This window comes from Calliopsis andreniformis, chromosome 12, assembly GCF_051401765.1.
Source record: "Calliopsis andreniformis isolate RMS-2024a chromosome 12, iyCalAndr_principal, whole genome shotgun sequence".
Classification (NCBI taxonomy): Eukaryota; Metazoa; Arthropoda; class Insecta; order Hymenoptera; family Andrenidae; genus Calliopsis; species Calliopsis andreniformis.
In genome coordinates this window covers 11,577,944-11,592,193 of record NC_135073.1, presented here as the reverse complement: position 1 = coordinate 11,592,193, position 14,250 = coordinate 11,577,944, and the positions used below count along the sequence as shown (strand labels likewise).

Below are 14,250 nucleotides of genomic sequence, written 5' to 3'. Positions count from 1 at the left end.
AAAGTATTAATAATTTTTTTTCGGAAATCTTTTTTATCAAATCTGTTACACATTCCTGCACACTATTATGTAATTCTTTGAATTACATCTAGGATTATTGAAAGCAACAATTTAGCGAAAATTATATTCTCAAATATAAAATTTGGAGGAAATAAACATTTATTACATATAAAATAATTACAGAGTCATCTATTTGCATTTTCTTTATTATTTTTTTCCCAAAGCTCTCTTTTCTGTGCCTTTTCTACAGCTTTTCTCATACGTTTTTCTTTTCGGCTTTCATTTCGTAACGCAAAATACTTTTCTCGAAAATCAGTTAAATTTGTAGAATTTATTTCATCTGATTCCTAGAAAAAGAAAAAAAATGAGAAAACGACTACTTTAATTATTATCTAGTATATTTTACGTAATAATATTTATTTTTACCTGTGGATCCTTCCTCTTTACATAAGTTAATAATCTTCGACTAGTATAGTTGCTAAGTACTTGTTCCGAATTTGCTATCAATTCTAAACATGGATGTGTTGGCAATTGCTCTTCTGAATATTGATCCCTGAAATAATATTTCGCTATTATTAATTAAAGATATTTCATTTTAATTATTGCTATATATATTCACGAAATCAAATACCAAGAGTCTGCCCTACCTAAATAGGGGGAACCAACACACTAATCTGCCATTTATTTTAAGATGCTCGGCTGCAAAACTTAATAAATCTTTGTAAATTTGAGGTAAACCATAGCCAATTTTAGAAGGAATGTGAGATGATGCTTGATGCTCCTCTATAACTGGATTTACTTTTGTTGTGCCTATTCTTTCTGTTGCTTCTCTTATACCATAAGGTGCTGTAAAAAGTAATTAAAAATATGTTAATGTCTATATAGTCAATAGTGTTAGAAATGCAATTCTACATCAAGAAATTGTACTTACGATCGGTCACTATAGCATCTATCCGCAAATCAGGACGCCATAAAGGATAAGAAAAGTCTGATACCACAACATCAATGTAATATGAACTTTTTCCATATTGACTCATATTTGCAGCAACACCTTCATCTTTTTCTCTAATCTAAGAATTATTATAGTATGTGAATGTTTTATACTACATTGAAAAAATCGTTTTTTACCTTTTGCGATATTCGGGTAGGCCTTGTACGTCCATGAAGCATTAAAAAATCTATATCTGTTCCTAATGTGTATCCACCAAAATGAGAAGCAGCAACTAATAAAGACCCAGTACCAACAAAAGGATCAAGAACAATATCTCCTTTTTGAATTTGAGCCTGATTTGCCATTATTAGTGACAATTGAGGATCCATAGATGTATTGCCTATAAATTTTCTGGTTTTCAATGAATACTTTTGAATTAAATCCCTTTGTCCACTTGTAAGCTGAAATTGCATAGATGTATTAGAAATATTAGGCATACTAGTAAATACCATAATAAAGTAATATAAAATTAATTACCCATCTACCAAAAAAGAGTTCATTAGGTTCACCAGGAATGTTATTAGGATTTAATCCATAAAACTCTATGTAATAGAAAGTTGTGTCTGGATCATTTAATTTCACTGGTCCTTCCAAAGGTAAATAACTAAACGACTATTTTAAAAAACAATTTAAATAGAGTACAATAAAGAAATTGTATTGTCTTTATATACTTACTTCAATTTTGTTTACTTTTTCCCGCTGTGAAAAGTGCTTACAAAATGTTTCAACTATTATTTTGAAAGACTGTCGTGGACCAGCATATTTCTTAATTTCTGTAATTGGATAATTTTTCAATTGTTTGTGAAAATCTTCATGGTTTGTATTGTTAGCCCATAACTCCATACAAAACTTCACACAGACAGCCCTACTTGCAATTTTATATACAAGTGTTTCTGAAGGTAAATTAACAATCCAATAAGGCTGTAGTGAGAATTAAATACAGTATAAATTAAAAAACATTCACCTTTAATTCATGTTATTTTATTCAAGATATTACATTAATTCTACTTCCTTACATGTTTTGTCCAATCAGGATGAGTACATATATTTATATGAAACATACTAAGAATTGATTCCATTTCCTAAAAAATAAAATAAAAATAAAATACAATTGATAAATGTAGAAATTAAATAAATAAACAATACTCACAGATGCTCGAAAATCAACGTGTTCGTGCGCGAACCAGAAAAGATACTTTTTCCATTGATTACTCATTGTCATTCTTTAATATTTACTTTTACCAATTCAGTCAAATAATATTCAACTAATGCAACAATAATAGCGTCAAAATTATACTGAAATTATTCATTTAAAATAATATCGCGATAACTGACGCGACGTCGAAATCGGCATGTTTCAACAAGGTTTTGAAAATGTAATATTTATTATATATTTACTATACATTTTGTTAAGTTAATTATTTACAGCTTAAGCTTACAAGTTATACTATGAATTATCATGTACATCGATTAAATTACAATGTATATCACCGTGCAAACACATGTCAACGCAAAGGTTACAAGACATTAAACTTTATAAAATCTACGATCTACAACATCATCTACAATACTAATCTAATGTGGCCAATGCTAATGGCCTAGTTACTTTCCATTAATGCTGAAGAATTCTAGTTTTACGTTACCACGCGAACATAGCTTCAGATAGTCGTCATTTGGTAATATTGATATGTAAATTTGAACTGAAATTTGAAACTGTTGGCACGCTGTTAGTCAGCGCAAGTGAAATACAAAATACATAAATACTGTTCAAGAATACGATGTGGGTGACATGATAAGGTAAAAATTTAATAATATATTAGCAATTTGTCCTTACAAGAGAAGACCCATTATTAGTCGTATTTGATATTTAATAGATTTTGTGAGGGAGATGTTTCCCATTTTCCAATACTCGGTCTTCGCTAGTTTGCACTTCAAGAGGATCACAAATTTGTTTGCTCGCTTTCTAATGAAGCCTTTTATGCACTTTTTCCTTAAACATGTGCATCTGGATGCCTAAAAGTAGCCATGGGTGTGGAGTGAAGGCTAGGATTACGATTATCAATTGATGCAATGTGGAACCATGCAGATTACAAGAAGAATCCTGGAATCTGCAGACGCGGTTGCATAGGAGACTTGGGTAAGTAACAAATCTTTAAATTTGTTGATTTTGAAAATCGCGCATTTTTGAAACAGGGTAGTTGGCGCGCCATGACTACCAACGCACCTCTTTACAAATTCCCAAAATTTCGCCACAAAATACATAACACCAGTAATTTACAAGGAGTTTCCCACGTTCAATTCTACGTGGCGCTTAGGCGCCGCTCCATCCCTAGTGGAATCCACTACACAACATTTCTTGTTGTTCTCATTCTAAGGTGGAATACCACTCGTCACTGTTTTCTGTTGTGTTTTTAGGCTGGGAATCAGACGAAAAACATGCCGTTTCGATAATCGAACGAGAAACAAAAGGCTGTTAGGGCGAGTTGTTGTACCCAGGTTCGAGGAAGGTGTCGTATCGCGGGGGTGTGTGAATGGTGCAGGTGTAATTTAATAAGAGCAGGGGAGGCTGGCGATTTAATAGGATATTGATTTGTCCGCGACTGCCTTGCTGGCTCCATCGCACACACGAACCAGGTAGCCATGAATGTCGATATTTTTGGGGCACTGGCTGGTGAAACGTGTCGGCTGTACATATGCCGTGCTCTAACGTGCTCGCAGGCCTGATAGGGCCCGAAATGCACAGAGCCATTGGCGATATGTGTTAACGATACTAGCCGAATTACGGGTTACAACAACGACCACGACCAGTACGAATATAACGACCATCACGACGGCGACCACGACGGTAACGATAGCCAAAACGGCGACTACGACGGCGACGGCGACGACGGGGACGGCACCGGTTACAACAATTACGACGACGGCGACAACGACGACGACGCGAACGAAAACCATCGCAACAGATACAGTGACAGTGGGGACGGGAACGACGGCAACGACAGCAACAGCAAAGACGTGTCAATTAAAGAGAAAGGAAAGTGGTCTTATTGCTGGACCGTGTATATTTCACAGAGGGTCTCATTACATTAACTGTGTTCAATGTAACAGTTGAGAAATTACATGCGTAAACAAATCTGAGACACAATGGATCTTACAAACAATGGAACACCGGGGAGTGCAGTGGCTTGTCCAGTATGTACCCTCTACTTACGGGAGGGTATCAGCTTACAGAGACATTTGGATACTCATCCGAAGGAACAAGTCATTGAGGCTCTTATCAAAGCTAGCACTAATTCTCCGCAATTGCAACAAGCACAGTTATCGCCATCTGTACCTCCTCCATCTCCATCTGTACAATCATCTCAAAGTACACCCACAGTTGCACAGAATACTCATCTATCGACTCAATCTCCGTATCCTATAGGACCTATTTTTGAGTGTCCGCCGATTGGTACTGTGATGCCACCTCAGTTTGCTTCGTTTAGTTATCAACAATTTGTAAATAATGGCACTATGATGATACCGCAATACGCAATGGCTCCTCAAGCTAACCAAATGATGCAAATGCTGTATAATCCTTATGGTATGTACCAGCAACAACAGATACCGACTGTTCAGATGATCTCACCAGTTGCAGCTATACCTAATACAGCTAGGGTCAGGCCAGTGGTCACCATGGCTAATGAAACGAATGGTAGGACTGCCATTGCTGTACCTGTAAATAATTCCGAGCCAAAACAAATCTTACCAGAAATTTTACCTGAATCGGAACAAGAACCTGAGCAAGTGTTACCAGATATTAATCTTCCAGTTTCTCCTCGATCAATAAATGAAGATAACTCTATACAGGAGCATGAAAGTGAAACTAGTACAATTCAAATAGAACATGAAGAGCAAGAACCCCATAACTCAGGTAGTCAAGATCAGCATACTATAGAAAATGAATATGATAGCATTCCAAGATCATTGGCAATTACTTGTAATGTTGATGATGAAAAAACTGAAAGTGTACTGCCAGATATTGATGATGGAGAATCATCACGTATTGTTAATACAGATGTTCAATGTAAATCCATTAATTATGAATCATCGAATATGCAGGAATATGTGCACAGATATGAAGATGAAGATGATAGTAATAAAGTTATTATGCCTGAGGTATCATCTACGATAACAGAGAATGAGAGGGAGGAAACAAATGTTGAAAAAGTTCCTTGTGAAAAAGAAGTGAATGGAAATGAAGGCACCTCATCTCAGACATCTCTGGAAGGAGCAATAAAGGAATCATCTCAGTCTGAAGTAGAAAGATTAGAACGACTTATAATCACTATTATGGAATCTCAACTTAGTAATACATCACAGAAAGAAGATAATTTAGAAAATGATCAAAAAGAAAGTGAAGGCACAAAACAAAGTTCACCTCCAGAGAGAGCAGAAAGTGTGATTCAAGAAGTAACAGCCAACAGCTCCAGTGAACAGGAAAACAACTGCAAACCTGATATAGAAATAAAAATTATTCACAGTTCAGATATAGACATAGATAATAATGAAAATAAAAGTCCTTGTCTTTCATATCATTATAAGAACAGTTTATCTGCACCTGCATCACCAATTACACAAAAAAGGCCACGTAGAACTTACTCTGTTCGTTCAGAGTTTGGTTCAAATGAAAATCTGAATTCTTATCCAATGAATTTTTATCCAAACACGTTACAAGATGAGGATGATGATGATGATGAGAAAAATGAGGCAGAAGATAACTTTGATGAAGCAGACATGGAAATAGAAGAAATACCTAGCCCACATACACCCTTTGTCAAATATGGGGAAAATGTAGACTATGTTAGGTCACATACTCCATTATCTGCAAGTAGTGGTATCTCTGTACTAAGGGTTAGAAAAGATCTTAGTAAGCCATGCTCACCTGCATCAGTCCATTCATTTTGTCACATGGATACTAATAGCATAAGCCACGATGAAGAAAGTAATGCAGCAATGGATGCATTGCCAGAAAAAGACCCTATTGATTGTTCTTCATGTGAACAGGATATAAAAACAGATCAATTAGACCTTTCTCTACGTGAAAATATTGAGAAGAAAATGGAAGGGAATTCAGCATATCAATCTGTAATCACTGAGCATGTAAGCTCGTTTCCTACAATTCATTCACAACAATCAACATCAATGCATGAAACATATAATATGCCAAGTAAAAGTCATAATCTTGTAAATTTGTCAGAATCTATGGATGTTGCAAGTAGTTCTGACTCAAAGAGTTTCCATTCTTCTAAATCAATTGTACAAAAGCAATCGATGGAACTTCTTAGTTTAAATGAAGATGCCCATGCAGGTCCAATGAATGTTTTTGAATTTGATGGGCTTCAAATCTTAGTTCCTAGTACATTCATAAGTGATTCTTCGCAAAAAGCAGTTAGTGCAACCAGTCAACAATCTATGGCAAGCAGTGAGGGTGGAGTAGGTATAGATGAAGAAGTTAAAAGCATTAATATGAGGGCTGATGAAACTATGCCACCTAGAGGTGAGCTATCAGAACAAGAAAGCAATGGATGTACAGAACAATCTGCTTGGCAGGTGTGTATATATTTTTATCTTTACAAACATTTATATCATTCATGTTGATAAGCAATAAATACAATGCATAGAAATTACAGAATTTAGACTTCAAAGATAAGTAAGTTAAATATGTAAATTATGTATAAAGTCAAATGAGATCATTAAATAGTCTAAATATATTTTTAAAATTCTAGAAATATCATATGCAATTTAAATGATTAAAAACAGATTTGTTAAAAATTCAGATATTTTATATATTAATGTTTTAAATAAACAATTTTTAATTGTAAATCTAGTTTCAGTTATATTTTATTTTTTAAGTTGAAATATAATAAATGAAAATTATATCTAATATAGAATGATTATTAAATGATTTTCATATAAAATGTAATTTTTATAAAAATTGTCTTTAAATGTGTATGTACTAAGTATGTATTTTCTGTGTATGTAGCTATATGCTGGTCAAGAATCTTCACGTATGTCAACCTCCTACGATTTGATGGCACGCGAGAGTTGGGAAGAATCTGAAGGATCAGACAATGAAATTGGTGGTCCATTACTGGATAGTAGATCATTAGCTACCCACTTTACATCAAGTTTATTCTTAGACCGAGATAGAAAAACTCCAACAAAGAGAACATTCAAATGTTATCACTGTCCAGAGGTATTTGATTGTCCAAAAGAACGCAGAGTACACAGTACTACCACGCACAAAGAAGCTGGACCGAGTAGCAGTAGAGATCCTACAGATCAACCAGAAGTAAAGGATATCAAGTTACTGGATGGCCGCATGAATGTGTTTGAGGATATTTTTGTACCAGGTTTACATGTTCAACAAGTTTATCATCAACAACCACTTTTACATCAACTCCAGCCGCCGCAATCGTCAGATTTAACTGCAAAAGTAGAACCTGATCAGAAAATTGAGACATTAGTAATTCCACCAAATATCGAGGTGATCTGTACACTATGCAATCAAAGATTTAGTAGTGAAAAATCGTTACAATTACATCATAGAAGAGTACACGTTACAGAAACAGTGAAGCGAATTCGTGAGAGTACTAAATGCCAGATTTGTCAAGAGGAGTTTCCTTCTGTCCTATTATTTAACGAGCATCTAAAGATACATCCATTAGAATGCAGCCAATGTGGAAAGTATTTTTATAGGAAACAAAATTTCAAATTACACATGAAACGACATTTAGGAATTAAACCGTTCCCGTGTACAGTTTGTGACAAAGCATTTTTAACGAAACAGAAATTAGACGAGCATACCAACGGTCACACAGGAAACGCACCTGTTAAGTGCAATCTTTGCAATGAAACATTTCGCAGATACTCGAATTTAACCCAGCACAAGAATAGACACCACTTAAACATAAAAAAGAAGTTGAAGGATTACATATGCCATTGCGGTGAGGTGTTCCATACAAAGAAGAAATTAGCCTGGCATAAAGAAACGCATGATGATAAACCGAAAGCGTGTACATACTGTAACGAAAGATTCATCCATATGGCTAGTTTGACCCGGCACATGCGTAGAGCTCATAACAGAAGATTTGTGCCGGATGCTCAAAGGGAAAGTGAAAACGTCGAATGTCCAATATGTAAGTGTATTTATTTGCGATCTTCCTTAGCGGTGCATATGCGAGTTCATAATGGCGAAAGGCCATATGAATGTCAAGTTTGCTCTAAGGCATTTAGTACTAAATGGAACTTACAATTGCACAAATGGACCCACGCTGCTCGTAGTACCAAACCTTTCAAATGTACCCAGTGTAGTGCCGCGTTTTACCGGCACAACGATTATACTGCTCACATGAATTCTCATAGGAACGTGCGTCCTTATACCTGTAACTATTGCGGAGCTCAGTTCATACGGAAATATAATTGTTTAAGGCATGTCAAAGAACACGAAGAGAACAAAGCATACACGTGCGACGTCTGCAACAAAACTTTCCACAGATCGTATTATCTGAAAGAACACTTGCGAGTACATTCAGGGGCTAGACCTTATACATGTCACATTTGTGGAAAGTCCAGCGGTACGAAATCTAATCACAATAAACATGTCAGGATTCATCATGCACGAGAACCTGTAAATACCGAGAATTAAAGAACGAACGAGAGTTTTCAACCATTTAGTCAATATATTAATACTTTTAAATGTATTGTTTTATATTTTATATTGTAAAACAATATTCCACTGTTTTTATCAGTTGTTTCTTTAATTGTTTATCGTTTTGTCCTTAAATATTTGAATTGAAAAAAAGAAGGAATAATTTAGCACAAGATAAAAGTAAATTTGAGCGATACGATATGGATATTACATGTTTTAATCATCTCGTTCGTTTTTTTTTTCGTTCTGTTAGTTGCTAGATATTTTAATATAGACATTTTAAACTTGTGTTTATTGCTAGGGTTACTAGCAGCTTTAAAGATCAGAAGAAGAAGTTTAATTTGTCTTATCTACAAAAAAAGACGATTTTACGTTATGTATTGTGCATTTGCGCACTGTATGTTGCAATTCGTAAACTTTCGTCAGATAGTCTGCTAAATGCAATGACTTGAGACTGTAACTACTTAAGATAATAAGAAATTTTTAACAAATATTAACTGATACATGTTGTCTGGAGATCTGAGTAACTTCCACAAAGGAGGGCTATACGGTGAAATGCTTTTGCCAACTTACACTAATTAACTATTAGATAATAACTAACTAACTGATCAATATTATGAAATCATTAAGCACTTTTTATGTGTTGAACGTTGTACGAAAATTTTTTTACAATAACTATTTTACACGAAATATGCATATTGTGGTTTTATGCATTGGCATCGGATGTAAGAAACGAGGCGGCCCATATATTTATTTGCGTTGTATTTACAACGCGTAGGGTCCTATCGATAATTAGCATTATTAATTATCACAAGGTAGTTACGGATCTTAGTTATTATTCTTCTATATTTATATATTTTGCAAAATATAATGATTTTTATTGGTAACTGTAATTCCAAGACTGATCGATGTTGGTTCCTCATATTGCTCTCCCAATACATACTTGTAGTACATAAAGCATATACTAGCACTAAGGAAACAAGATTTCAGTAATTTTAAGAGAAGTCATTGTATACACGGGATTCTAAAGAAGATTCGTGTTTACCAAAATATTTAATTGTACTATAACAAGTATCTTAACAGTTGACTGTTTTATATTGACATATTTGTGACAATTTACTGTCACATAATTTTAAGAGAGCAATATGAATAAGGGAGCGTTGAACTATTATACGTATTCAAATTTTGTTGTACCGGTATAAAGGACGCGTTGTTGTGAGACGAATTTTTCCACAAAACCATGAAAACCATTATAAATCTATAAAAAACGTTGTATGAAATGTTTCAAGTTTAATGATTGCTGATTTTCACATTACACTTTAAGTTGTATCTGTTAGTAGTTATTTATGGAATTGCCTATTAGGATTCGAAATACAGGTATTCGTGTTTTTTCTCAAATAGAGAAAATTATGCGTTTCAATTCTAATTTATAACAATTTTCGATATTTTCAGCTATTATGATGATGCTTATATATGAGCGTGTGACCAACATCGACGTCCAAATGTGCAATCGTTTAGTTAAAAACACGTGCATTCCCACTGAATGCGATTGTAGATAATGTAAATATGTATATCAGTTTTATTTTATAACAGGGCCAATGAATTGTGTTGGCAGTTAATAATTGTCTAAAAGCGACTCGTACTCTTATGAGGATAAAAAAATAGGATAATTATTACCATAAAAAGAAACTATAAATCAGCAACATGTGTATACCTTAATAAAAAATTATGTATTGAGGTACTTTTTTAAATAAGTTTTTCTTTGCATTTTTTATTGCTTGTACCGTTACCGTAATTTATCCTTCTTTCTAAATTTGGAATATAAGATATTTAATATAAAAAAGTGATAAAACTAATGTAAAAAACCTGAAACACAGGTCAAAATGCTTTTTAAAGTTTTGTATTACATTTCTAGCTACTCTAGAATTTATATTGGATACGCAAAATGGATAAGTAAAAAAGCTAGTTCATTTTTCTTTTTTAAACAAATGAAATTTATTTAAATTTAAATACACATTTACATATATATAGATCATATGGTCATTATAGTTGAAGTTCAAGAATTATCCGAAATCATGTGGTTTAAATTAAATAACTAAATTATATATGTTTCTTCGTATTTTACTACGAGTGTGTTTCATCAAAAACTTTAAAAAAAGTTTATATAATTTAAGGAATTTTAAGACTGAACGTTACAATACCAAATGTATTGCCTTAAATAAGTGTATTTAAAAAACCTATTATTCATGAAATCGGATTTATTCAAAGAACTTGCTATACAAAGTAAGAAACATTAAAGATAATGTTTTCATTGAGATGAGATGAGTTAAAACGTCCATAACTTTCATGTAAAACAGTATCGCATTCTGAATGTTGGTATAAGTTTTCTCATTTTAAACACAAGTTTTATGGAAAATAAAAACTAATACCTTTCTTTTAGTACAAGGGAAACTCGAAATTTTTCATTTTACGCTTCATTATACATCGTTTATTACTTTCATCTTAAGAATCGTTAAATATTGAACATTGTCTCCGCATATTTTTGACTGAAAGAAATTTGTATTACTTCATCTCAAAATTTGTGTTGTTTTTGAGACAGCAACACATTCAGTCGTACAAAAATAAAACTATTAAGTAAAACATTGTTTCATTTTGTGATTAGCTTCTGCTGATTTTGCTTTAAAATTTTAATTTTAACAGACAAAAGCAATATAGGTCTTTGATTTAACTTTTATACACGATTCAAAATTTAATTTCTACATAGAATATTATAATTTTATCAACGTTTTTTGCGAGACTTAGGAGGTCGAGTATTCTTTTTGATAGTACCAGAAGTCTCTGGAATCATTATACGACCTGATGCGATTTCTTCTCTTAATTCTGAATTTTCAACCTTTTTTTGAGCGTCGAGATAGAACATTAAATCCTGCACCTGTTCCTTAAGATCCGTGACTTCCGTTTCTTTTGCACTTTGAAGTTCACTCATTTCATTCTCCAGTGTTTTGTACTTATCTTGCCAAGAAGCTTGGTTCAATTCCAATGCTTTCCTTAATTCCTTTTCTTCGGTTAATTCCGTCTGTACTTGTACTAATTTATTACTAACTTGCTGCAATCGTTTTTCCACGTTCTGCTTCTCGCGGCTTAAAGTGGTTAACTGTTCCTAAAATATTTTTCAAAAATGAATTCCTTTTAAAAATACAGAAGCTCTTGTATAATCTAAAATCAAACTAATTATACATTAAATTACCTTAACTTTTGCATTTTCTTCCGATACTTGATTCAACTTTTCTCTAAGTTCTGTAGTTTGTACAACAGAATGTTGTTCTAATCGTGATAATCTCTCTTCAAAATATTGTCTTTGAGTTTCTAATTGCGATGTTAACAGATAAGTGAATTCCAACTGTACGGAATCTACTTTTTCTTCCATTGCAGCACCTTCAGCCTTAGTTGCTGTAGGACCTCCTTCAACCATTTTTCCATCCTTGTTTTGCAATAACCGATGAACAAAATTATCTCCAACGTAATCCCAAACTCTATTGTTGCCTAACTGCATAGCATAACAGTGGTGTGTCTCGCGATAATGCTGGAAAGCATGTCCCTGATGATATCGCGAGCATCCTATATGTCCACATATTAAACAGATCCACAGAGCGTCGTTACTTTCTCCAGTATCTAGAAAATATTTTTACGACTCATATTATTTCTATTTTCTATTTCTGTGCGCTAAAAAGCAAAAATATTGATTTCTTTACGTACTACATTCCATGCAGTAACTATCTGCAAGTGATTCTGGAGTTTGAGCATATCTACACACAGGGCAAGAAGTGTCTCCCCATTTAGCTAGACAACTTGCATGAAATGTATGATTACACAAAATTGTTAAAATTCCATCTACACTCTCATCCATGCTTTCCAAGCATACTGGACAAAGTGGTAACTCTGTATGTCCAGATAAAGGCATAGCATTATATGTAACTTCTACACTGTACACAAACACCATATGGCAAATAACATCTGGCTCGAAGGAATTGTATGGAGTACCATTAAAGGAGCCATAAAATTCTGTAGCTGCATTCTGAAATGTTATACAGAGATTCAGTGTTGTCATATAGTATAATTGGTATATGTTAGTTTAATTAATATGATAATTACTGCAGATTTAAATGTAATTAATGCCATGTATTGATTAGGGCTACCATCCCTAAGTATTCTGAAATGACGAACATCTTGATGGCAGGGTGCTGTGAATCTTAAGAGATCATGACAGGTCATTGTGGCTGGTACTGATAAGATACAAATAGTCTGGGTACGTTCTGCTGCATGACGTATGTCTGTTAATTTACTAAAAGCATTCAAAATTACAATTAATGCATAAAAATTCACAGGCTAATAACTTAATTAATATAAAATATATGTACTTCTCTTTGTATAAATGTATAATTCCCTTAGTTACTTCAACAAATGGATTTCCAGAGATGAAATTAATTTGATCACAGGCACAAGCACTTGCACCAGCCATCTCCAAATTATCATAAGTAGTTTCTTCAGAGTTAGCCCTAGAACTAGAGCCAGATGTGCTAGTTCCCTGAGAAGGATGCGATATATCTGATTTCTCTGTAAGATTTGTACAATTCTCCATATTTATTTTTGTTGGTTCCCTGCGACCCCTCATCTTGGCAGCCATTGCGCCTGCATTATAAAATTCATTGTGAATTAATTGCAATGCATACAAGGGAACATTATTTTACTCTCTCATAAATGTTTCAATTAAATCAAACTAAAGCTCAAAGATGTAAATAAAAAGAAATTTCTTTATTTGGATACACATAGTTTATTAGACAACATTTTGTCCTTAAAATTACATAATTTCACAAAAAAGAGTAATCATGCGAAAACAATGACATTGTTATGACAATGAACATAACCTTGAAGGAAAATTGTAAACAAAAGATTCATCAAAACGACTTGTTGTGAAATTAACTGGGATGCAAGTTACGAACATTCAAACGTAAAAATCATCTTTCCAACAGGAAGTACAAAAAAATGTTTACCATTCGTTTGTTCTGAATCCTCGTCAACAATCTCGACGCGAATAACGCAGAGAGATACCAAAATAGGAGAGGAACTCATCCCATGGAATAATACTTATCGCGCATTATTACAAACAAATTTTTCATTGTGCTCATTATTGTTAAGTACACAGTAGCACTTTAAACGAACCCCATGATCAAACAACAAAGATCCTCGCCAACTGTCACGTTCCTCCCAATTAAACAGGTTAAGCTTATCTTTCGCTCATTGTTTCCTATTTTTAATTCCCCTTGAACAACCTTTCAGTTACATCCTGATCGTTCGATATTACAAATACAATGATTTGTCGGAAATTGCAATTATACGCACACTTTCACACGATCGATTATGGAAATATTTTGATTCCGATGTCTTCGATCACAACAGTACAAAAGAAGATCGAAAGTTGGAAAACTCCCAGGTTCAAAATGTATTCATGTCGCGCCATCTGATGTTGATCCTAATTAACGGATGAAAACGTGTTACTAAATTTTCT

General features: G+C 33.6%; 3 protein-coding genes across 4 annotated transcripts; 1 reads left to right on the top strand and 2 right to left on the bottom strand.

The window, feature by feature from the left end:
• Positions 1-136: 136 nt before the first annotated feature.
• On the bottom strand, positions 137-3,045 carry LOC143186099 (tRNA (guanine(10)-N(2))-methyltransferase TRMT11). Of its 2 annotated transcripts, XM_076389513.1 has the most exons (9): positions 2,142-3,045; positions 2,008-2,073; positions 1,667-1,912; positions 1,469-1,603; positions 1,129-1,392; positions 932-1,070; positions 648-846; positions 427-553; positions 137-347 (listed from the first exon to the last, which is right to left on the bottom strand). In XM_076389513.1, exons 1-9 carry the CDS (start codon positions 2,211-2,213, stop codon positions 186-188), a joined length of 1,410 nt encoding a protein of 469 aa, XP_076245628.1. In that variant the 5' UTR covers positions 2,214-3,045; the 3' UTR covers positions 137-185. The 2 variants fall into 2 exon arrangements, with proteins under 2 accessions (XP_076245628.1, XP_076245629.1); XM_076389514.1 differs by lacking the exon at positions 1,469-1,603 and having other exon boundaries at positions 2,142-3,044.
• A 1,090-nt stretch (positions 3,046-4,135) lies between these two features.
• LOC143186097 (uncharacterized) lies at positions 4,136-10,441 on the top strand. Its single transcript, XM_076389512.1, has 2 exons — positions 4,136-6,583; positions 7,017-10,441. The coding sequence occupies exons 1-2, from the start codon at positions 4,136-4,138 to the stop codon at positions 8,679-8,681; spliced, it is 4,113 nt and encodes a 1,370-aa protein (XP_076245627.1). The 3' UTR covers positions 8,682-10,441.
• A 298-nt stretch (positions 10,442-10,739) lies between these two features.
• Positions 10,740-14,125, bottom strand: LOC143186027 (BRCA1-associated protein). The gene is made up of 6 exons (XM_076389390.1): positions 13,736-14,125; positions 13,103-13,373; positions 12,837-13,026; positions 12,441-12,759; positions 11,932-12,356; positions 10,740-11,844 (listed from the first exon to the last, which is right to left on the bottom strand). The coding sequence occupies exons 1-6, from the start codon at positions 13,812-13,814 to the stop codon at positions 11,464-11,466; spliced, it is 1,665 nt and encodes a 554-aa protein (XP_076245505.1). The 5' UTR covers positions 13,815-14,125; the 3' UTR covers positions 10,740-11,463.
• Between the last annotated feature and the right edge of the window lie 125 nt (positions 14,126-14,250).

What these genes read in the sequence shown, in the direction of transcription:
- LOC143186027 (XM_076389390.1), bottom strand. Translation starts at nt 13,814, where the DNA reads ATGAGTTCCTCTCCTATTTTGGTATCTCTCTGCGTTATTCGCGTCGAG. An exon ending in ATACATTTATACAAAGAGAA is followed by an intron (nt 13,027 to 13,102) that starts GTACATATATTT and finishes GAATGCTTTTAG; the next exon opens with TAAATTAACAGACATACGTC. An exon ending in AAGAAAATGCAAAAGTTAAG is followed by an intron (nt 11,845 to 11,931) that starts GTAATTTAATGT and finishes AAAATATTTTAG; the next exon opens with GAACAGTTAACCACTTTAAG.
- LOC143186099 (XM_076389513.1), bottom strand. Translation starts at nt 2,213, where the DNA reads ATGACAATGAGTAATCAATGGAAAAAGTATCTTTTCTGGTTCGCGCAC. An exon ending in AACTCTTTTTTGGTAGATGG is followed by an intron (nt 1,393 to 1,468) that starts GTAATTAATTTT and finishes ATGCAATTTCAG; the next exon opens with CTTACAAGTGGACAAAGGGA. An exon ending in TGTTGGTTCCCCCTATTTAG is followed by an intron (nt 554 to 647) that starts GTAGGGCAGACT and finishes ATATTATTTCAG; the next exon opens with GGATCAATATTCAGAAGAGC.
- LOC143186097 (XM_076389512.1), top strand. Translation starts at nt 4,136, where the DNA reads ATGGATCTTACAAACAATGGAACACCGGGGAGTGCAGTGGCTTGTCCA. An exon ending in CAGAACAATCTGCTTGGCAG is followed by an intron (nt 6,584 to 7,016) that starts GTGTGTATATAT and finishes CTGTGTATGTAG; the next exon opens with CTATATGCTGGTCAAGAATC.